This window comes from Haliotis rufescens, unplaced genomic scaffold (genome assembly GCF_023055435.1).
Source record: "Haliotis rufescens isolate VD_foot unplaced genomic scaffold, xgHalRufe1.0.p SCAF_6, whole genome shotgun sequence".
Taxonomy (NCBI): domain Eukaryota; kingdom Metazoa; phylum Mollusca; class Gastropoda; order Lepetellida; family Haliotidae; genus Haliotis; species Haliotis rufescens.
The window spans coordinates 25,294,161-25,320,335 of NW_025964334.1; the positions used below are offsets into that span (position 1 = coordinate 25,294,161).

Below are 26,175 nucleotides of genomic sequence, written 5' to 3' on the forward strand. Positions count from 1 at the left end.
CCAATATTTAACATATCAGACATATTTTCACTCCACCTCCTAACCAATCACTAAATCATAAAAAAAATAATTCTTGTAGAGAGCTCTAATTGCTTATATTAAATTCTCATTTGTCCCAGCGTTAGAAATTGGCACTAGTCCTGTGGTCCTTACAAAAATGCCCAATAGTGAAGGTATCTTAAGGACTTGTAGAAATTTGCCTTTTTTATGGGTTTTACTATACATTATCATTATAAGGACGAGTGGACTAAAACTGTTAGTTTCTACCACTGTGTTCTGTCCATTCACATATGCATTTATTTTTTTTTAAATCTCAAATGAAAGAATATATTTATCTGCATATACGGTATCCCACACATCCTCAAACATCTTCATAGATGATTCTCAAACATTTTCATTTCTGATTCTCAAAATTTCCATTCACAATTCGCAAACATTTTCGTTTATGATTCTCCCACATTCCAGGAGGCAAAGAACCCTCAAAAACTAAACTGATTTCACAGCATTCCACTCTTCCCTAAAAGAATCCATTTCGCCTTAAAAGAAAATTGGACCATATCATCTATGGATGACGGGGTTGTTAAACTCCCTTAAGAAGCGTCCTCCATGACTGTAGGCCACTGCATATACAATAGCCCGTATTGAACATCAACCATGGGATATAAAGAGTGCCGCCATGTCTCTCACTGCCAACAAATCACACCGGTTTGGTCCCCTGTTAACAATGATTCAGCCATTCCAGGTCTATCAAACATTTAGTTTTCTCAAACACTGAACAATTCCATTCAGAATTAAGATGGTGAGGTTTCACATAAAGAGTCACAAAATCATAAAGAGACAATCAAGTTATTTCAGAAAAACATTTTTTCCCCAATTGATTATTTCATGTCACAAACTTACAACATAACACAAAAGTAAGTAACTCTATACTTCACAAAATAAGTTAGGGATCATGAAATATTTTAATGTTCACATTTAAACAAACCCAGACTTCACTTTAAAAACATTATCCCCAAAACTCTTCATGAACGCTGACGTTTTTTGGTTAAGTGTATTAACTGCAACTACTCATCTTAATTGTCTCTATAAATGTATAACAATTTATTATATCAGCATCCTGAAAACATCCTGAAATGACTCACTAATGCCAAACACCAGATCATTTTTTTCCTCCAAGCATTTTCAATATTCTGGACAGATGGGCGACTCCAGTGCTGTTGAAACAGTCTTTGTGAGGCTCATTCATCTTCTATATGATTATGACAAAATATGTCTCAGTGACAGTAATAAGCTCTCCGAATCTGTCACTGATTTCTGCAAATACAAGACGACATGAGCATGGCAGGTTCCGGTCTTCCTCACCAGGGGTCACCACTAGTCCCACGGTACCATTGTTCCATAGCTACAAATCTCACTGTTTGGTTATAATTATTTTCTTCTCATTAATTATGCATGATATGATTAGATTCTTCTTTAGGCCTTCCTTGATTCAGTCATGCGGGAAGGGGGATAGATATTCTGGACTGGCGATATGGCCATATTTAATTCAATCTTGGTGGGTGACGAGGGTCGTGTCCCCTGATTTCAGACAACCATAACAGTGACAAAGTGGGTCTCGCTACAGCTGTTTGGGTCAGTCAGCACAATACAGGGTGGACGCTCAACTAATACTAGAGCCGTTTCAGAAATTTGTAATTATCTTCAAAATGAAAGTCAATTTGGATGGTGTGCATGACCCATTGACGGGAAATACTTGATTCATGGAGTGAGGACATCCCTTTGTACTGAGCTAAAATGAGGAGAAACAGCTGAATTATCCAAACATCTTGATCACAATTTCATAATATCCAATACAATTAATCATACTTTGCATTTTTCATATGAGCGATATTATTGGGGGAAAAATCAGTTGGTCAAAAGCCACAACAAATCACTATGGAGAAAAATAATGTCACATTTATGACCACAAAAAATTAGCCTGAATGAGAAAAAGGGATTCAATTTCTTTCAAAAGTGAGAAAGTTGACTGCTTGCCCGTACTTTGACGGAAAACATCTGTTTGCAAGATTAACAACAGTCATTAGGTTGCATAAGAAATATGATAAAATGAAATTTATAATGATGTTGTAGCCTTTAACATTATTTTTCCAGTGTCCAGACATATTTGTCATTTGTAGGTAATTTACAGCCTGAGACATTGTTTCAACACTAATGACTCCTAGGACAGGTGAGAGTCATAAATAATTTGACATGTCTCAGAGACCCAGTGCAAAAATCAATGTTGGTAGATAAGGAAACGAGACTTTTCGACCATCATTAGTTGTGTACATCCTTCGCGATTGATGAATCAGCTTCTAACGAAGCTCCAGGAGCGTCACTTACAGAGTGGCTCCAACAAAATCTATCGACAACTTCTCTCTCAGCTTGACATACGTACCGTATTCCATGTTAAAAAAAAAATTAAAAAAGGGGGGGGGGGAGGAGAGAGAGAGAGAGCCAACATGCACATCCCATCACTGGCATCCATCTTGTTGATATTTTTACTTTGAGGATTTTTCCAATATTATCTGAACTGGCTCTACACAAACATCTCATCCTCACTACATGTATTGTGCATGGACGTGGCAATTTCAGTATTCAAGAATCTCAAAGTTATTTTATTTGAAAAATGCAAAGATTTATGCAGAATTAGTATTCCAAATAAAAGGCTCAGACTGCTTCCGCTGTTTCTGAAGGCATTCTTGTCCCATCTCTCTTTAACAATCTGTTAGTTTAAGTGTCATTGTTGCCAGGTACAAAGCTTCTTCATTTGCACCCAACAGGCGGAGATAAAAGAAATCCAGAAAAAGAACTGTCACCTTTAGCCTTTGGGGTTCTTTTTTTGTCAAACTTACAAATCTCGATTGTTGAGACCCTGGCTTAGAGTATGGTAATGAACTAAATTTGAGTAATTGGCACAAATTGTGAGTAATACTGAAAAGAAAAAAACTGCTCGTCGCATGATACCACAGTGTAGGAATCCTTTATGACTTTGTGAGGAAATTAGGATGAAATGCTGAGATAATCCGGTCCCTGTGATCAGTGAGATTACAACAAATATTCCAAACAATCTGTCAATTTGCAAGTTCACACCACCTAATGGTTTTTGTCCACTCTAAGCAATGGACCACTGTCCTTAATCCAAATGATTTGCAAATGCCACCATCACAAAGCTGGAAAACTGCACCATGTCCTGTGGATTTGCTGCCTGGACAGGGATGAGTCTTTGTAGCTGGAGGAGGGCCGGCGTGACAGGGACTGACTGTGACAAGTTCGCTGCAGGCCATTTGACGACCAGCAGACAGATCAAGGCCTTGCATCCCAAACCGATAGAGATTTTTTTTTGCACTAATTCAGAAAACAAATGACTCATGTCATTTAATTCAATCATAATGAAATTTGTACAAAGACAATATGTTCCCAAGTTGGTGGCAGTGGAGAAATGGCTACGCCAAACTTCGCGATATTGTCGTAATTTCCCTGTCGTGCCGCCGTGATCAAAGGTTCGGACTCGTGACCAAGGGAATCAATGAAGATGTGTCAGTGAAAATTATAACACGTTAACCGAGCACTGCACAGTTTGACATCGCTGTTGTATGAAGGTGCGCTGACTGATGACAGCATCTGACACAAGTCAGAGGTCACATGACAGTCGACTTGAATCCGATTCATATGGTGTCTATTCATTCCTGCACTCAATGGCCTACTTTCATCGACTATACATCACCTCCATACACATGTGACAATGCTAACAAACCCCCCACTACTAATGGCAAAAATGTCAGATTTCAAAAAAGCACTCTATTCTGACACAGTGTCATAGACACCCAGTGTGAATATCAGCATTTAATAGAACTTGACATGACAAAGATGGCAAAGCTAAAACTAAAATCCATGGAAGATCAGTTCAGGTTAATTGCTTTTGAAACAAGCAAATGTACATGTACATTAATGTTGTTCCACTTACTTAAATACCGTATATCACTGTATATCGCCGTTTATAAAGCAACCCCATGTATAAGGTGACCCCCCTGAACAAGCTTTTAAAATCGATGCTAATTTATATACCCCGTCTGTAAAGCGAATCGGAATGAAGCACGTCACCGGCGCATACACAATCCCTACATTTACAATAAAAACGTGTTTGTCTTCTGCAGACAAAAAATACTTCGTATCCTTTCAGAGAATTCAGGGAAATGACCAGATCATACCAATTAAACTTGGTCAATACAAATTTGAAATTTGAGATAAAAAACACTAGACATGATGATTTACCGATTAAATTGTACTGGTACTATTATATTCTTCTTTTAAGAGCCCTTTTAGGTTTTAACAGGGAATATATATACATATGTTTCATGTTTCTTATACCTAACTAGTATAGTATACTTAACTAGTCACTAAATTTCAAATTTGAACCAATACATTCATTCAATGAAAGTGAGATAACAATAATTGTGACTTAAACTTAGATGCGTGATCCAAATGCTGTTATTATTTTTATTACTAAAGATGCCAATGAAACAGAATCATTTTATTGCCCTCCCAGTGTTTTGCACATGATCATAACAATCTGACCTACAATGTTTGTGTGTGAAGAACTGCTGTTCGGCTGAAGCACAAAACGTTCAATTCCGTAGGGCGCTTGCACATAAAACTCGTATTAGGCTAGTAGCAAGAGGTGTACCACCAATTGATTGAGTTAAGTGTGCTGTGCTGTGCCTATTCAAATTTTTTGTGCTGTATGTGATTAAGTGGGTTTGAGGGCTCTCCACGATCAACCAGGACCCTTTAATTAGAACTCAAATTTTGTAGAAAAATTTACTAAACTTTATTTGCCTGAATCGACAGAACCACTTGGTCAAATTCAATATTTGCGTACCACCCTGCTGCCACGGAGAGTTTGCGAAACTCAAAGGCGAGGAAAAAACTTTAGTTAACATTGTTATTTCAGATTATTTTCCCAGCTGAAAGTTCCAGGGTTTTCTGAAATGATCCAATCGAATATCGAGGATCCAACGTTAAAATTGAGTTGTGTTGATCCAAACCAGTTTACCATAATGGGCCCACTATACATACACACTGAACGAACACCGAGGTGTCAACGGCAAAGTGACCCGCCACAAATTGTCATTGACTTTTTGCACATCTGACCACACGAACAATACAACTAATCGCCCATTCAGTACTGTGGACTAGGTGCATACCCAAAGTGCCCTTTCAGTGGCGCAGATTCGGGATATATCAAAGAGTGCCAGTTTAGTGGCATGGACACAGCCTATACCAAAAAGCCCCTGTGGGAACTAATTGACACTTTGCTGTTGTTGAGTCTTGGAAGAGCCATCGCACAGTGATCCAATACGCGTAATGACGGCCGATCACTCGCGTCTCAGACAATTAGGGATTTTTGTCTGGGCCTATCCAATTTGACAACTCCCAAATAAGATCAAACGAACAAACTAACGATAAATATGAGAAAATAGGACAAAAATACCTTTATACAAATCAAGCATCAAATTATCTTCTTATTCAATAAGGAAGATTATCAGAGGTGTCTTGTCCGAGGATATTTGGCTTTCCAAACTCATAAGGTATTTTCCCCAAATGTATTCTGAATACCGGTTTAGTATCCAATACATCTTCACACAAGGACCATTGTATCACTGTCAAATCCTGGTTTAAAAAATCACTCTCATTAAATAGAGCTCCTGATTCAAGCTCAGTTAAATTTAATGGCACCTACTTCACAACAGAGAACAAAGATAAACTTTCAAAGCGAAACAATTTCAAAATCAATAATTCTTTCCCTTCGCCCACTCCTGTCTTCTACAGTATACATGGCTGCCAGCAATTTTGGGTTCTTCCCGACTTCACACCTCTAATTTGAATATTGTCACTGATGAATGTTTTCTGTCTGTTTTCAGTGGATACATACCATGGATTTCTATATATGCAAGAAGGAAACTACATATCAAGACTAATATTTGATCTAAATGACAATTTAGCCGGGATACAAACAGCGGTGAGTAGCATTCTATTGACACTTCGAAAACCATGTCTAACCCGTAATTTCCACAAGATACTGAGAGAAATCCTTGGAGCATACATGAAAACAGAATCCAAGTTTGCCATAAATGTTTTGCGTGAAGTAATCAGTTTGTGTGGCAATAATTTGAATTATTTAGCATCCAAACTTAAGTGATTTAGCTCAACCTCCTCTAACAATCTTATGTTTAAGACCACCGCTTCCCTTGCGTGTGTCACTGCTCAGTTTTCATGGTTGTCAATGAATTGCTTACACGACATCCGGATATGGCAGACACACAAATCATTAGTAACTTACTTGCGGTTCAATGAAACATTACCCAATATGTCGACTTTTTTCTTGTCAGTGGTCTACTAAAGATGTATGGCCTCGATTATTTTAAGGTAGATGTATCCCACTCAAGAGAAGTTAAAGATCAGCCGATTCTTTCATATTTATCATGCACAGATTAGCTATACTCGATTCTTTCGTATTTATCATTCACAGATTAGCTATACTCAATTCTTTCGTATTTATCATTCACAGATTAGCTATACTCGATTCTTTCATATTTATCATGCACAGATTAGCTATACTCAATTCTTTCGTATTTATCATTCACAGATTAGCTATACCCGATTCTTTCATATTTATCATGCCATGACAGATTAGCTATACCCGATTCTTTCATATTTATCATGCACAGATTAGCTATACCCAATTCTTTCATATTTATCATGCACAGATTAGCTATACCCGATTCTTTCATATTTATCATGCACAGATAAGCTTTACCCCATTCTTTCATATTTATCATGCCATGACAGATAAGCTATACCTGATTCTTTCATATTTATCATGCAAAGATTAGCTATACCCGATTCTTTCATATTTATCATGCACAGATTAGCTATACCCGATTCTTTGATATTTATCATGCAAAGATTAGCTATACCCGAAACTTTCATATTTATCATGCACAGATTAGCTATACCCGATTCTTTCATATTTATCATGCACAGATGAGCTATACCCGAAACTTTCATATTTATCATGCCATGACAGATTAGCTATACCCAATTCTTTCATATTTATCATGCCATGACAGATTAGCTATACTCGATTCTTTCATATTTATCATGCACAGACAGATTAGCTATACCCGATTCATTTATATTTATCATGCCATGACAGATTAGCTATACCCGATTCTTTCATATTTATCATGCACAGACAGATTAGCTATACCCGATTCTTTCATATTTATCATGCCATGACAGATTAGTTATACCCGAAACTTTCATATTTATCATGCCATGACAGATTAGCTATACCCGATTCTTTCATATTTATAGTGCACAGACAGATTAGCTATACCCGATTCTTTCATATTTATCATGCCAGGACAGATTAGCTATACCCGATTCTTTCATATTTATCATGCACAGACAGATTAGCTATACCCGATTCTTTCATATTTATCATGCCAGGACAGATTAGCTATACCCGATTCTTTCATATTTATCACGCCAGGATAGATTAGCTATACCCGATTCTTTCATATTTATCACGCCATGACAGATTAGCTATACCCGATTTTGTGACACCCCTGAGCACGGGTATGGTGCTGACAGACCCAGAAACATAATCGGGGCGAACCGGGATTAATTCTAACCCAGAATCGCCAGCGGGTTCTACATTTGTTACACCGCACAGCTGTGTATTATGTCGGCCATATTAGAAAGCATAATGCACACAATTTCATTTGAAACTTCTCGTTTCTAACATAACCTTCCTGCAGGCAATATAGTTCTTACTTATTAACCAAACTTCCTGCTTTCATGAGCACACGCTCAACCAGTCTCCAAGGAGATTCCCCCGCTATGATGTATACAAGTAAGTCTACTGTTAAATTACATCAATTTCGAATTTCACTCTGCTTCTACCTTCTTATTGGTTTTAGAAATAGGAAAGAGAATTCATTTCTGCAATGACCTTTAACATATGATACAAGATGAAATGGTTATAGTCTCATGTAAATTTTGTGGCATCATGCCTGACATGATCATTTATCACGTTATGACTTCATAAGTAATAGGTATCTTCTATAACTAGTGCCATCACTTCCGCGGACCCTTTGCGTTCGTTAATCAGGAGGGGAGTTATGTTTCATCCCGAGTATTACAAACTAAATGCCACGGAAACTGTAATCAGTGCTACAGTATGTAGCCAATATTTGCAATTTTGGTGCTGAAAGAAATTGAGACATGGTCTAAAGCAGTATAGAATTTCTAATCTTGAGTATATCAAAGGCATTTTACAATGAACACTGATTTAATTAAAGTGACAGTAACCTCCATTGAACTTTGTGTACATTTTATTAATTTTCGGCGATAATACATAGTGCAGGGCCTTGTTATTGGGGGCTGGCAAATTGCACAATAGAGGATGGAGAGCATTCAGCATGACCAGAATGTGAAGAAAAGAGATGGCGCCTGTTTTGTATTCTTGTCATTTCCAGCGAATATTTTACAAAAACTTGAGCACTTCATAGCATCATCAAATATTAATAACTCTCCATACCGTATTAGATATTAAGAAAGGTCCTGAGTCTTTGATGTTTTGGGCTATAGTATCTTAATCTAGAACCCTCCTTGAAGCTTGTGGCGTAACGTTAGGGTAATTATAAGAATGGCTTAGCTGTCATCTTTAATTTCACTCGTGGATAGAAATATGTCTATGTGAATTTATGTAATTAAGGTCTACTGCATTTGTGGGGCACTGGTTGGGAAGGATATGCTTATCTTTGTCATCACTATTTTATAGTGATTTATGAACACATGATGTAGTTGTGATTGTACCATGGACTCTGTATTTAGTTGAGATTTCTGAAGTTTGCATGTGTTTGTGAAGGTGTCATCGGTTGGGCAGGATACGCTCACTGTTATCATCACTATTTGATATGGATTTATAAACACTTGCTCATGTATATGTATATATATACACTTGTTATGTATATATATCATGCTCATACCTAGTTTGTACATCATTTGCTTGATAAAGGTGTTAGAATCTACACCGAAACGTCGCCCAATTGTAATAAAGAAGTTGCTCATCCATAACAATTTTGTCTTAGTTACCATTCCACTTCTAAATGCCACTCAAAGAAGTTAACTTGCTCATGATATCATCCGTATCACACAATGGACTCTGCATTTAACAGAGATTTCTTATGAATAGGAAAAGAGTTTTATTGCTATTATCATCATCATCATCATCATCATCATCATCACAGAAATGTATTTATTTATTTATTCACATTCATTCATCACTGTTCGATCTGAATATCTTAAGTTATTTCTGCAGGAATGTTTTGACCAAACTTTAGGCCAAAGATCATCACATTTATCAAGATATACATGACTAGAAAATTTGTGATCCCTTGTTTGTACTTGAACAGACAACTGACTTTGAGCATGTCAGCAATTCAGTCCTATTAGGTTATCTCCCTTTATCATTTGTTGGATCAGACGATTTGAATTGCCGAGCTGAATAATGTTTAGTGATGAGAGTAAGTGGCCACCAACCATGTACCACCCATTACATCGTGAAGGACAACTTCATTGCCAGAATACAATGCTTGTACAGATGACTTGCCATTCAATTCAAAGAAATAGAAACATTCCTAGAATTTGCTCTCCCATATTCATAAAATTGGGCTTGTTTGACAACCAATCGAAGCACATCAAACGAAACATCAAACACGGCACCATGTGCAGGCACAATGACCAAGAGCTGCACAATTATCCATCCATTGTCCCATGGCGCCAGGCCGTTGTCTTACCTGGAAGTTCCAGGAGGTAAAAGGTCATTGGGAAGTTTTACAAAACGAAAAGATGGAATTGATCACCATAATTCAAAGTAGACAGACCCCTATCAGTCGACTTTTTGAGAAAGATCTTTTTGCAGAATCCGATTACAAGACCAATTGCCCTTACTGGGAGTCCAAGTGTCAACAGATCCCCTTCTTTCCACTGTGTTTACATTACGGAGCCGAATCAATATCGCACGTTAAATTGTTTTCTTTTAGCAACGAGATAGCGGTGAATCAATGGGACTGTCAACATGGTCTCGCTCCTCGTTGTTGTTCTTGTGACAGGACCTCCATGTGCAGCCACCTTTTATCTTTTGTCATTCTTCTTTTGCAATGGGTAGTGCTCTCTGTATTACGCATAACCCTTTTGTCTTGGTAATGATATGCAAATTTATGCATGACATATTCTTTCACTAGTCATTTACTGGTGAATTAACTGTTGGTTTTAAAGCCATGGAATTAAGAGATAGTCAGTGTTGGTGACAAATGCGTAGATAATGCTTAGTAATTAGGATTACTCTCAAATTGAGGGAGATATTGATTTATGGAGGATATATCTAAATGAGTTACTGGTTACACAATAACATGTCAAGTCTTGGTTTTCAGACAATTGAGTTTGAACTGGGTCATGCATACTGAAGACATAACCTAATCGCATTATTCGGTCAATGCTTTTTTGTGCATTTATAGTCCATCGATTGTGTAGTCAAAGCATGAAAGTACTCAATGTTCAGTTATAACTATTAATCAATAATGATAATGACGACAATATTAATATGTCATCATTCAATAATCTGTGTGCATTCAAACTGCATTCCAAGTTCCCTCTGGAGACGATGTTCTGTGCCTTAAGCGTGAACATGTTTGCAATCATTGCTGTGTCATTTCATGCTACTGTCCAGTTATGAAAAACATTCAGCGTTCACATGTTTCCTTCACTATCCGAAAGTGAAGGACCCCTTTCTGAAGATGGAATATTCCATCATTCTATTCCAGTTAGGGACCGGTCATTTACTACGGAGGTGGGTGGGTCAGAGGTTTTTCATGCACCAATGTACTGAAAATAATGACCCTCCCCTGATGCTTGTCATTTTTTGGGATGACCCTCCCCATGTCCTTGTACATCGTTTTCATGACCTTCCCTCGATCATAAAGATGCAAAAGCACTTTACATTTTATTATGAAATGTCCATTTTTTTTCATGACCCTCCTCAAATATGTGTATTATTTTTTATGACCCTCCCCCAGACAATCCAGTGATTGACCTCATGAGCATCGATCCACGGAATTTGGATTGGATGACATGCATCAACCAAGTCAGCGTGTAGCAAATCTTGATGCTAGTATACTACTCAACATTTCCTAAAGAAACACCTTTGACCAAAGCTGACTCCTTTGGTCCTTCGCAAAGAATTACATTAAAAAAATTATGAATGATTAATGAACTTCATATGATGAAGCATATTAAATTAGGTATGATATGTTTACATGAAGAAAGACCAAGTTAATTAGAATCTGTACCAGCTTCTAGCTTCCACAAAACTGATTAACAGCTATTACTCACATCCAATCAACATAATGATCTATTATCTTGTGTTTCTTCACCATGATCGACCAGGACTCCTAATATTTTAAGTCCATAACTTCTTATTTGCCTCCTGTGACAAATTAATATTATTTAAACAGCACACATTAGAGTTGTTGTTTTTTTCTATCATGTTAATCAATCTATTTGACAAGTACTTAGGCAACCCACTGGCTGACCCCCCCAACAATTACACTCTGAGGAAAAAGCAGCTGTTAATTTGTTGTTGCAGATAATATCCATCAAGTTCACCACAAAGATTCTTAAAATCTGAAAATATTTATTCTATTGCTGTCATAATGTGGTCCAAAACAAAATACAATTTCAAATTGTGAACATTTTTATCTCCTATCTGAGTCAGACAGGTTCTACAGAGTTATCAGGAACCGAATTCCCTGGTCTTTTGTTAAAACAAATGATTAATTTGTCTCAAGCAGGCATCTGTCTTCTGACAAAAATTGCAAATTTAATTTCACTTAAAGCTTTTAATTTTTTTACCAAATAATTCCAAATGTGTTAAGCTTCAAAGGAAATTATCATGTCTGCCTGGTTTGACAGAGAACCAACACAAGTTTAATAATGTAATTGCTAAAAACATAAAATGAATGTGAATGTGATAGGTTACATTACATAATCAAAATACTTTTGGGATGCAACCCAAACCGTTAAGAAAACTGTCTTCCAAGGTTTCCACTACTTCACATTCTGGTTCCTTTAACTAAAATATTAGTTAAGCACCAAAGACTATCTCAAAGACATCTCCAAGAATGACAAACCCCCCAAAAATGTATCATTTAGTTTGTTAACAGCACAGAATAACAAATTATCCATATTGGTGTTTTTTAACATAAGCATTTAATTTATTTTAATTTATTTTAATTTATTTTTAATTTGTTTTTATTTTACCATAAATTTAAGTTCAATGATTATCCCAAATAAACTCTTGATGAAAATTCGCTGTTTAACTAACCCTGTAGGTCTGATGGGAATACCCATTTTCTTAACAAAATCTCAAAGTAACACAACTATCTAGACTAAAACAGTCGATTCAATTGGACCAAGAACGTTCAGCATCAATTCCTCAAGATCAGCAATAAATGGTGCCATTGTCTAAATCTGCAGGCAAATACAGAGTGGTTAGTTGGTTAGTCTATGGAGCATTTGTGAGAGTGGCTTCGGGCTGGCTCACGCTCTGATGCCGTGAATTATGAGGGCTAAATCTTACAAGATGGAGCAAATCGGAAACATTTCCCGGGGCCACGGAACAGTCACGGAGTAGTCGCTCGGGACACCTGAACATGACAGATACAGCTGGTATATCAATAAGTCAAGCAGGGAGACTGCCTCTTCTTTATGTCCGAGGGCAATTGATAATCAACAACAATTAGATGATTCTGCCATATGCCTTCCAGACTTTGTCTAGTGCTGACATCTTCTATTGGTGGTTATGGGCGGCCACCACGCCATAATGGCCAATATGCTCCACAATTCTGTATCACTGTGGCCAACTAGCTTCATCTTCTACACTTCGGACTACGCTGGATGGAAAACAATCATTAATGGCTTATGTTCAAGAAGGTTGTTATAATAAAGCGACAAAACCCTTTCCACATCCAATAGGAATCTCTGCTATATTCAGAGTCGATTGTATGATTCTGACTAGATCATGAGCATGTGTTTATGATTCACTATCAGATAAACTTATTTCTGGACAGTTAAAATTCTTCTCTTTTTGGGATTTTATTTTGAATAAATCACAGTTTTATTTGCTAAATGAGAAGGACAATACAGCGCCTCCAACGAAAACATTTTGTTCAAGTTTTGACCAGAGAGCCATCATGTCAAAATTCTCTGGTAAGGAGGCCATGTCTTTTCTTCAGATTGCCATCATATAGAAACCTAAAGACACATGCATTATATCATTAATAACCAGTTATAAACATTCAAAAAGTATGTCACTGTTCCCTTTTCATCCAGAGATTTTTTTCTGAGCTCTAATTGCCTCGAGTTGCCGAACAGCTGTCCAAAGTTCCTTCATATTCTTACTACAGCTGCCCTACATACTATTCTGGTTTGCCGAGGGTGCAGACTATTCACACACTTATCCTCTCACCATGCAAAATAGTCCGACATTAAGAGCCTCTTTACTCTCTAAAAGGTGGTCTGTCTGAAAGCGTAGGTAATTGTCTACTTTGGAGGTAGGTGTGAATGTACCATGGCTATCTCAGAGTGCATTTAGACCTTCTTCAGTTGTCACAGCGAAGAGTTCGCGTCAATATTGTGACTATGTCAGCCATATTTGCAATTGTTAGGAGTCAGGATACAACTGTCATGTTGTGACGTTACAGACTAAAGAAAGGGGAAAGATTGTCTAAAATGTCGAGCGATGGTGGCACTTCAGTCTCAAGTTTAACCGAAGAACCAGACGAACAATAATACTGATATATTCTTAATTTTCTGCGATGTGGAAACTGCCTCGGCCATTTCGTGTCTATTACAAGAGTCTTCATCAAACAAGGGTGAAGGGAGTCTTCACACACTTCAGTCTAAATGGACCTATATGAATGAAAAGCTTTATTTAAACATCTTGCAGAGTTAATGATTTTATGTCATATGTGTAAGCTAAGCTATTCCTGAAATATACTACTCAAAACAAGTTAAGGACCACCCAATTCTTCCATATTACCATAGTAATATAATAGAATTGGTGGTCCTTAACTTCTTTTGAGTAGTATAATTCAACTATATGTCTATATTATATCTATATTATATCAAAGCTACCATCATACAACATTGTGTTTTTTTATCAGTTTTTAACAGAACCGTATTCTGTGACAGGAGAGCTCTGTCAAGGGGAGATAATAATGATTATGTTTGAGAGAGGATCATGTCGATTCTTTAGCTTGATTTCCACCTGAGATGCAGCGCCATCTTGTGTTATGTCAAGAGTGCTGGATTATCTCGGCGCTGACTAGGACCCAATTAGTTCCTGTTTCATGTGGACAAATGATGCAATTCACTGTTGTTGTATTTCTTCAGCTGAAAACTTTCCATTGTGTTTCCCTCAATGTCTCCGTTGGCTTGTTGGTCTCTTATTCTGAAGAGTCCTTTCATCTCAATGTAGGTCTTGTGTCATCATTGTGCGATGGTGAATTGCTGCTTAATTGACAGCACACTGTAGCATAGTAACTTCAACGCCAAGGACAGAGAACAGTGAAAGTCTCCCACAGACATAATGAGCCAAAGATACAAAAGATTTTTTTAGAAGAATTCACACTTGAAACCAAGAACATTTTTTAGCATGATATTTTCAGTCCCCAGCAGGAAGGCATCACCAGTAGGATGGGTAAGGTGAGGTGGGGTTTAATGTCGCGCTCAAGATTATTGCACTTATCAAGCTACGTGCATGCATGTGTGAAGCTGCTCCTACAAGCCTGGCCATTTGCTAGTTTCATAGTGCTTGTCCACTGAGATGCCACACCACCAATGGATACCCTTCTCAGACTCTGTATACTGACTCTGAGCCAACCAGCCAGGTTAATGCTAAGCAGAGGGGAAACAACAAGAACCATTTTTCTTTTGGTATGACATGGCGAAGGAGATCGAACTTCCACTTTCCGGGCAGACGTTATCCACAACACCACAAATCTGGTTCAACAGGAGACATGGCCATATTGCCACTACAGCAGTAGCTCTCATACCATCACTTCCGTTAATGTCAGCATTGATCTAAATTCAGCGGAATATTGTTACACAAACCTTTTCCCATTCTGTATTCCTTCAGGATTTTTTTCAAATTGTTTGAGCATATCAGCTTCAGACCCATCTATAATATTTCCAATAAGCATGTTATAATGGTAACAAAATCGTCCAATCTTCTGAAGCCTTCTCATATTTCTTTGAATATGATACCACTTCATCCAGCAGGTCAAATCCATGACATTTCCCCCCACTATTTGCTCCTTAAAATAATATTGGCAGACGCGTTCATTTGCCAGGCTTAATGTACAGTACAAATTAGAAAGCTTCTATGCTCGAACAGATCGCAAATGGCTTAAAGATTTCCTCTTTCGGCATCTTTGATGATATTGTCATCAGGTACATGGCCTGTTACCGAATCCATGCCATCTGAAAATGAAGGCGCCCTCTGTTGATCTAAAATTGCTGTAGTTTCCGTTTAAACCACGTAATTAAAAGAGTTATGTTCATCCAAGCAATCTGACCAAGTGACCAATGTTTGATTTCAAGTTTTTCCACTATCAAAGAACTCACCCACAAAATTTGCTTTGTCATACATGGTTGAATGTTGGCTGTTTTGGCTTGTCAATTTATTCTAAAAATCACGTCAAATTTTGATGGGGTGATTTGGTTAATGCTTTAGGCAAAGCCTCATTACCTTAATAACGTTAATAGGAATCATCGCCATGGTGTCAATTTTTCCAGCCTAACTGTTTTACATCTAGCTCTTGAAGCAAAGAAGCAGAAATGATTAATGAGAAAAACAAAGGTGCATTTCAGTCTCAGTGTTTTGTTTTGAATAGACAGATACAATGATTCTTTAGGTTTGTTTATGATTGAACACACAAACTCATGCAAAATAAGGCCATCATATATGAATAATGAGTTTTCCACACAATTATTTTCCCCAAGCACCAATGTGTGTTCCGTTCTTCTTTACTTTGCTTGACAAAAAAAATCCCAATTTTGGCTTGGATCATATGTTCCCATGTTTTTTCAGCTGTTTTTTACCAACCTTAAAACTGAAAGGTGCATCACTAAATTCTGCAAACAATCCCACAAATAACTGTCACACTTTGTATTGTTTCATGAAAGTGCCATGTATTACTCATCCCAAACAATTCACTGAGAGTGACTGTAGCTGTTACCCTTCCGACACATACTCCTAGTTCTTGCAAGGTAACAGTGAGGGTAACATTGAGGGTAACAGTGAGTGAGTGAGTGAGTGAGTGAGTGAGTGAGTGAGTGAGTTGGGTTAAACGTCTCTTTTAACAGTATTCCAGTTTTATCATGGCGTGTCAGCTTAATGTGGGAGGAAAGTCGAAGTGATGCAGGTCACTTCAGTGAAACCAACGAGCTGACAAACCTAGAAACATAATCGGGGGAACCGGGGTTCAAACCTACAAACATAAGGTTTCTGGTGTTCCCAATGAACGTAACTCTGCACAGTGAATCGAACAACCAATGCTTGTCGATGAGACTTTAGATTGCATCTTATCAAACCCCAATGGCGTCGATAGTTGCTCATATTATCAATCACAAGATTGTCTGATCCAGAATTATTTACAGGTTACCGTCACATATATAGGAATATAGCATTGGGTGTTAGAAACACGTATGTAGCTTTATGAACGACCACAACACCAGAATATTTGGTTAAGTAGAAAAAAATGGAATCTAAACCTTAAATCTCACCAAAGCTTCCATATTTTACAGTGTCACTTTTCTCTTGGATATGGACTTCCCTATCCTTCGATTACACATTTTAAAAAATTTCACACCATTACACATGTTCTTATTAAATTATAAAGGATTTAACTTCAACGGGGATAACCCATCAAATGCTTGCGTGTGAATGCCACGGTTGATTACAAGGGTCTCTAACACGTAGACAGGATGTTTGTGGGACGACTCTGTGCATCCCGAGTCTAGCTACCTGCTGATTGGCTGGTGGGGCCGCAACTTGGCAAAATTAATATTTTAAAACACTGCTGAATTTTCCTGCAAGGGAACGCAATTTTGTAATGAGTTTTGCAGGCGGAGTATGTCATGTTTACTCTGTGCTCCATCTATTGTTATTGCTACCAACATGTGGTAAATAAAAAGATATTTGATCTGAAAACCAATTTCCTGATTGAAGAAATTTTCAATACTGGAGGTGCGATAGCAGCAGAATAGCATAGAATTGTCGACAAAAGAATATCTTTGTAATTTAACGTCTGAGACAATTTTAACCAGCAGCAGACAGAGATCTGGATTAGAAGAGGGAATTAAATGCCTGAGCTATGTTTTGTGACATTTACCACATCTGTTACTCATTGTCAGATTGAAATGTGGAATTTTAAGCATCAAGACCATTTCATTTCTGCTATCAAAAATCTATCCATCATGTCTAACAATACATGTTTCCAACTCCATTTCAATCTCAAAGCTAAAAGCAATTTTCACTGAATTCTCTTGCAGAAGTAAGTCTTGGAAATGCAGGACTAATTAGCTAATTAGACTGAAGTAAATAATTAGCAGGTAATATTCTTGACAGCAGTCTGACAAGTCTAATGAAGCCGACATTTATGACACATGTCTTCGCAGAAATCAATTATGGACACTGTGGTCAGCTCATCTGGCACTGGACAACTAATAATCCCTGACCTTGACCTTATGAAATGATCAAGCCGTCTGCTGCTCCAAGTGTGTCGCTGTCTTAAAAAATCAAGTCTGTTTCCAGTGAAAGTTTTTGGTGTAACTTGATTGCTCCTAATTGAAATGTCTGTTTCTTACATACTCTTGTCTGCATTCATAAATGACCAATTACCTTTGTTGGTTCCAACTTGGCCAACGATCTTGGTGTTTGTTGCAGAAACACCACCGAGTCATTACATACAATTCTTGTACCTCTTACAAGTGGGATTTGGTTTAGTTGTGTTCAAATGGGATGGTTTCATGTGACGGAGATTGTGTGCTTTGACAATGTAGAAGATTGTAGTTGTGTAAACTTCAAAGGCAACTCAGATTAAGCTGGAGTAGAAGCAGTTTCCTTTAATCCCAACTATCAAATGTTGTGACCTCAAAGACAGTTAGTATCTGCTGTTGGAATTATCGTGTTTACCACCGCCGCTGGTTTACAGGATTCTGTGACTATCATTGGGATCATTTCTCCACTTGATTGTGTTGCAGGTTCAATCCTATTTCATTACATGTGAATCTCCTGCTCTCCACACATGGAAAACATGATACAATGATTGCCAGTGTCGATCAGCTGTCATAGTGAGTGAGTGAGTGAGTGAGTGAGTGAGTGAGTGAGTGAGTGAGTGAGTGAGTGATTTTGGTTTTATGATGCTTCCAGAAATATTCCAGCAAAATGAAAGCAGGGGACACGTAAAACACATAGAACCCATTTTGATTTAGCACTGCTCCTAGCAGTATTCCAGTTATATTCTGGCTGTCAGCTTATTGTGGGAGGAAAGCCTGAAGTGATACGGTTGGGGAATTAGATGCAGGTCTTTGGGTGCAGAGAAGAAAGATGAAATATCCTGATGAACAAAAGTCTGTTTAGTAAAATGTAATTAGTTTGAAAATGAAAATGAAATTCTCATTATTTAGATGTGTGTTTGGCGTTTTGTACAGTCCTCGAAGAAATTATGTAATTCTTTTCAATTTCTTAATCATTTTAAAATGACCATTAGACACTTTGAAGTGTGCTGTGATGTAACATTAAGTTATGCAATATCTAATTCATTATGAAGAAATGGGCTGTTCGTTTTAGCTATAAGCTAAACATCTCAATGTGAACTTCGCTATCAATTTAGGAACGGAACTTTCCATGTCAATTCTTGGTTATAATTGAATATGGCACAAATTAATCTAGCAGGTATTGAAGAAAGTAATCTTTTTTAATAGCTTAAGGTCTGAAGAGGAAAATCGATAGGGAGAATATTAATTCCCCTCAAACAGTGAACGTAGATCAAAACAAGCATTATGACAATTATTCCCACTTCTGGACATGCAATATGTCTCCATTCTAACCTGGACACCTTTTATAGGAGTGGAAGGTCTCACTTATTGAAATCAGGAAAGACAATTTGACACATGATGAATAATTCCCTGTGCTTTGAGAGTTGGGCCCAGTTTGTGTATGGTTCATTTACATATTAGTCTTCCCAAGTGGCAAGATTTGTACCAGTTTTTGTCCAAGCCGTTAATGGAATTTGACATTTAGATTCAGAACCGAGTGACAAGAATTCCGTAACAAGATGTATTATTTCCCAGATGGCAGAATATACATCCCTCTCCAGGAAGGCCTTCATATCATGTCTGACATACTCACTGACTTCATGTGCTTCTTATGGGTTTCAAATAGTCCTGTTACCATGACAAACCTACATCCTCACTGACTTCATGTGCCTCTTATGGGTTTCAAATAGTCTTGTTACCATGACAAACCTACATCCTCACTGACTTCATGTGCCTCTTATGGGTTTCAAATAGTCTTGTTACCATGACAAACCTACATCTTCACTGACTTCATGTGCCTCTTATGGGTTTCAAATAGTCCTGTTACCATGACAAACCTACATCTTCACTGACTTCACGTGCCTCATCCCGTTGGTCGCCCCTTACGACAAATATTATGTGTTGCCTTTTATGGCAAGCATGGGTGGCTGAAAACCTATTCTACCCCAGATATTCACGTCTTAAGAAATCTAATGATGATGATGATGATGACGACGACGTCGACGAAGACGACAATGACGATGCCAATGATTAATCCATGATCGATGACCCATGAAAAATTGGAAACCTTTTAGAACTGTGCAAGAATTTATGGTCACTCCAAATGAATGATAAATAATCATTTTTAACTGGATCACTATACAATTTACCATATTACTCAGTGACTCACTGTTAATTTATGATCATAGGAAATTAGTTGAAATGGTTCGTATCACAAATATGGATACACACTGGGAACATATTATGTTCTTTTCAAGTTCTCGGGTTCAGAAATAATCACATTATCATTCAAAGCCAGCATAACAAACTGTCTGTGAAAATTACCTTCAGCATAGATTAATATCATCAGTGTATTTCTACCATTAATAAACTGGAGGTAACTTCAAAACAGTCTTTCATATTTTCATTACAAAGTAAAGTGTCATAGCACTGATGAAGCAGAAAGCCCTTTCTTAACACATTTGTTCCATATTTCAAACACAGTATTACTAAATACATTATCAGTTCATTTCAACAGATTTTCTCTATGCTGCTAATATATTAGGAATTATCATTAATTTAGTTCAGAAAATCAGAATTGCCTTAATTACATGACCACTTCAGAACAACTACAAAATACCATTTGAAACATTCAAGGATTAAGTTAATAGTAAAACTTACAGTACTGAATGCCATAAATGTTTTAGCTCGTTAGCCCGAAACTACTGATTTCTAAAGCTATATTAAGTTTTAAACACTCGCCTCTTTCCGTAACCTGAAATATGACAAACCAATCAGAATGCACGCATGATTTCAAGTTCTTCATCAAAGAATCCCTCAGAAATAATTTTTTATTTTACATATGTCTTGCATCTAAAAATATACCCAAGACACAGTTAAATGTGTTCAATCATAATGTATAATTCCGCACGTCCCAATGTGCTTTAAACTGAAATATATATAATACATGGGGAAATATATGTGAACCACTACGCAACAAGTTGACAATTGTTTTACGTATGCCCGTTTGCGCTAAGACGGAGCCCGGTCGCAAAAGTGGCAATGAGAGGGGCACGAGTCGCTACACGAGTTGGTCACGAATGATATAAGTTGCACAGATTTTAATATAGTTCTCATTTTTTAAGCTACTGATTTCTAAAACTATATTAAGTTTTAAACATATATGGTCCAAGTTGCACAGATTTTAATATAGTTCTCGTTTTTTATACGGATAATCAGATATGTCAGATATATTTAACTATACATGAGACATGTTATGAGAATTGTTGTGTATTATGAAAAGATCAAAGTTATCTCTGTCAAATGAGATAACTCTCCGCTGACTTTGTGCATGGGGACATTTGGAGCTACTCTCAACAAGACTCACTTGTAGGTTATTAAGCTTTCAAAGTTAAAACAAGTGGATTTTAAATCCAGAAGAAAGAAAAATGCTATGGGATCCATGTACCGGTACTGTATCTTCATGCAGTAGATGTAGACTGGATGATGCACATATCTGACAAATGACACATTTTATAAATAAAAAGCAGCAAAACCCTTTCAATAATCATAAGAAAACACAAAGCAGAGTTGATTATTAGATTCCAACTACCGTATTCGACGTAATAAGCCCCCAGGGCGCTCTCAAAATTAGAAAACAGGTGCTCTTATTAGAATATTATTTTGGTGAAAAAAAGAGTTGAAAATTTTTTGAGTTGAAAGATAAATTTCGTGGTTTACGCTGACAACCTGAAATGTTTATATTCCACCGATGTATTTTTCCAGAATTTAATTGCCCATAATAAGGGTGCATGAATAAGTCTGGTGTACATTGATCAATCGGAAGGGGTGCTAATTGGGATTGTTCATTAGCCAATATATGAGCAAATATCGCCGTGGGCGCTTATTACGTCGAATACGGTATATTAAAAGCATGTGTTTTTGAATCACTATCAAATTGTAATGAAACAAGGTGTTCTTGAAAAGGTACGCGTATCCTGCCCCATTGGTAGCACCTGCCACAAACAGATGCATAGGCAAGTCAATTGTTCACCTAAAAAAACGGGAATATATCGTACAAGTAAAATAAGGAAATGCACAGGACATGATTTTTGTCACTGATGCATCAAATTTGGAAATGTCTACCATAAAACTTTTTGAAAGCATAACTGAGGTCTTGAATGCTGTAACCTCAATCAAACACCTTTCGAACATAGACCATGCACCTCAGTATTTCTATACAATAATATGACCAGCCACTGTTTTAGGATATAAATGGTAGAGCCATGTTGCCAATAAAGAAGTACGTCCCTATACCGAGACAATAACGTGTATGTTTGTAGACTGGCCTCCCCACAATATCCCCATCCCAATCACTCTCACACCAAGTGGTACTGGCCAAAGAATTCGAGTGGCCAATTTCCAATCCACTAAACACTCGATAGCCAATGAAAACACTTGATGCTTAGCTATGCATGCTCAGGAGGGAATTGCCGACAGTTGCAGGATGCAACAGACCAGTTTCAATTGTTGGGAAAATATCTTGTCGAGTCTGAAACTGACTTCAAACATCTTGATCCTCGTCATTCTCAGCTTCTCATTACAAAATCAAATATTTTTGTCCACGGGCTGAATAAGTTGAATGTAACAGGGACTGGCGATTTGGATGACTGTATTGGTGTCAAAATACAAAATGCCAGTCAGACAGTCATCCCTGTTTATGAGTCAATGAGTGAGTGAGTGAATAGGGTTGAACCCTGTTGTCATCATGGATTGTTAGAATGGGCCCCAACAACATATGCTGGTCATAAGAGGCGACGACATTATCGGGTTGGATCGGGTTGGATTGGGTTGTTAGGCTAGGTGTCTTGGTAGACTGTATTTCATCATACCCCGACAATCGTGAAAGTCACTTATAATATTAATCACTGGGTTTTCTGGTCCAGACATGATTATTTACACTCAGGGTAATATTGCTTGAATATTGTTGAGTGAGGCATTAAAGAAAAAATACGAAATAATATCAGTTTATATAATTAAGCATCAAAGTCACGGGTCATTGTCACAACCCTAATGTTAAAGGCTATAGATTGAGTGTGTCCCTAGATTCAATACTATAGCAGTACACTTCGAGGACCCAGCCACGAATAGCTGGAATACTGCTGATGCGGCTTAAAGCAACATTTACTCACTCACTCACTAAAGGACCCACGGCTCCCTCAACTTCACAGGATCATCATACTGGTCAGAGTGAGTGAGTGAGTTGGGTTTAACGCTGCTTTTAACAGTATTCCAGTTATATCACGGCGTGTCAGCTTAATGGTGGAGGAAAGTCCGAAGTGATGCAGATCTCAGACGTTTACTACCAAGGGACACAACTCTGCACAGCGAATCTCGGCACCTTTAGACGACTGGGCCATCCGTGCCCCCTTACTGGTCAGAGGGTCTTTAAGCTGTCCAATTATTTTTGTAGGTAAAGGAAAAGGAACCATTGTAAACCTTAGGGAATATTTATAGAACTGTAACCAAAAGTACTTAGAGAATAGTCTGCTGAGCGCATTGTTTGACTATATCGATCTGTCTACTGTACACTCGTCATACTAATACCATGCCCCAACAAACCTCCACTGTGGACAAGGATCCAGTTGGATCAAGACTGAAATAGAGCGGACACTATTTGATGCTAAGCTATGCATGATGTAAAGATCTGTAATGCTATGTTATATATCTGTTATGCTATGAATCTTCCTTTGCCATGCCATATATGTCATGCTATACATCTGTTATGCAATGCTATATATCTGCTATGCTATGGTATATATCTGCTATGCTATGGTATATATCTGCTATGCTATGGTATATATCTTCTATGCTATGCTATTAGTCAATGACTTGCTATGCATCTGCTTGTCAGTTATGTCGGCATGGAGTCACAGCCTTAGCCTTGTAAAGGCCTAGTTGTGGTACTAGATACCTATTCTTCTATCCTTCTATATTAAACATGGATTTCTAAAATAAGTAACTGCACAATCAATGTCTGCTAGTCAGAAAAACATTCCCCTCTTAAGGAATTAATAAATAACATTCATTCACACAAGGCTGAAATATAAATATTGATTTCCCACCATGGAATATATATGTAGCCAAACAGTTTTTGCTTTTCCTGAATAACAAAATGAAACTGAGCACGGAAACTACAAGAATGAGGGAGCTAGTTAACCATGAAGAACAATTTCTGGTATTAGCAATAACGATTAATGTTGTCATGCAACAACGAACAGGGAAGAAATCAGTTAAGTTTTATTGACAGAGATGCGTGATTAGAATGACGAAATTATCAATAATGAATTGCACAAAATCTGACAACAACAGAGCAAGTCTTGATGACAACAGTGGAGAAAACAACGAGGAAATTCAAAGTTAATCCCAGGGCCATGTGTCCATGCATTCATTAGTGCAACAACAACATGGAGAATCTTTAATAACGGCCTGATGAAATCCCCAATAACTTTGTCATAAACCGGCCATAACTCTGGACATAAATATACCCTAATCTGAGCTGAACATACAAAATTGCAATTACAAAAAGCCTTCACATCCTGTCCGTATTTGGCGAGTCCAGAGCTTGGGTCAATAGTCACGCTCACAATACTGAGTGTGGCTGCTCGGCTGCTGTCAACATAAATAGCCATGATCAGGTGGGCAGGCATTCAGGCAGATTACAAAAATGGCGATCGATGTACTTACATGCACATTATGGACATTTCATGGGCAAATATAGGTTCAGGTCCGAAGGGGATTGGCAAAATATAATATTAGGTGTTGGCTTATTCAAAAACCCAAAAGAATTACACTCATATCAGAGAAGGAGCCAAAACATGACCATCACTGACTTGGTACAGTGGATTGCTGACAAATAGAATCACAAATTTAAGTTGTCCCTGGACTGTACACCAAATAGTCACTGCAAGCTAAAATCAAATCTCCCGACATCATATATGAATACATGTTTGTTTGTTTCTTGTTTAATGCTACAACCTTATTCCATCTATATGACAGCGGCCTGTATATAATTAAGTCTGGACCAGATTATCCAGTGATTGCTATCATAAACAACAATCTATGCTGTCGGGGTGCAATAAAACAGTCAAACGGTCACCAAGTCTGACCCCGTGGGGGGCACGGGTGGCCCAGTCGTCTAAGGCACCACGATTCGCTGTGCAGAGATGCGTCTCTTGGCACGCCAGAAACCTATGATTGTGGGTTCAAATCCCGGTTCACCTCAATTATGTTTCTAGGTTTGTCAGCACCATACCCGTGCTCGTGGGTTTCATCATGTGGCAAACGTCTGAGACCTACATCACTTCGGGCTTTCCTCCCACATTAAGCTGACACGCTGCGATATGACTGGAATACTGTTAAAAGCGGCATTAAACCCAACTCACTCACTCACTCTGACCTCCGTGTTCTTTGAGTAGTCCCTAACAAGAAACACTATGAGGTTGCTGGTACGTCAGTTCATATCTGGAGTCCCCACAGGGGTTGAATACAAGAAACCATTTTGTCTTCTGCTTGCATCACTGTAGTATTGGCTAGTATTTAGGGACAAGATTGGTGTCTTTGTTGACGAGACGTCTTGGTTATTGTATGTGCCATGGAGGGTTCCAGTACACATACACAACAGTTATGTCAGAATGGAGTCCTTCCAGTATAAATTGACACAATAGAAATGTCAGAATGGCGGCCTTCTTGTATAGATACACAACAGTTATGTCAGAATGGAGGTCTTCCAGTATATATTGACACAATAGAATTGTCAGAATGGCAGCCTTCTTGTGTAGATACACAATAGTTATGTCAGAATGGCGGCCTTCTTGTATAGATACTAAATAGTTATGTCAGAAAGACAACCTTCCACTACAGATACATAACAGTTATGTCAGAATGGAGGGTTCCAGTACACATACACAACAGTTATGTCAGAATGGAGGGTTCCAGTACACATACACAACAGTTATGTCAGAATGGAGGTCTTCCAGTATAAATTGTCACAATAGAAATGTCAGAATGGCGGTCTTCCAGTATATATACACAATGGTTATGTCAGAAACGCAACCTTCCACTACAGATACACGACAGTTGTCAGAAGGGCTAGCTTTAGAATGGAGGTCTTCCAGTATAAATACACAACATTTATGTCAGAAA

At 37.8% G+C, this 26,175-nt stretch overlaps 2 protein-coding genes across 2 annotated transcripts in view; one reads left to right on the forward strand and one right to left on the reverse strand.

Moving 5' to 3' along the window:
* LOC124111431 (cysteine--tRNA ligase, cytoplasmic-like) overlaps window positions 1-26,175 on the reverse strand; it is a 283,163-nt gene that overhangs the window by 207,827 nt on the left and 49,161 nt on the right. The gene's annotated exons all lie outside the window — the stretch shown is intronic.
* Window positions 1-26,175, forward strand: part of LOC124111433 — a 152,602-nt gene that overhangs the window by 114,804 nt on the left and 11,623 nt on the right. Inside the window, exon 3 of the mRNA XM_046471135.2 lies at window positions 5,964-6,061. Within this exon, the coding sequence (XP_046327091.1) occupies window positions 5,964-6,061 (98 nt within the window). The remainder of the gene's footprint in view (window positions 1-5,963; window positions 6,062-26,175) is intronic.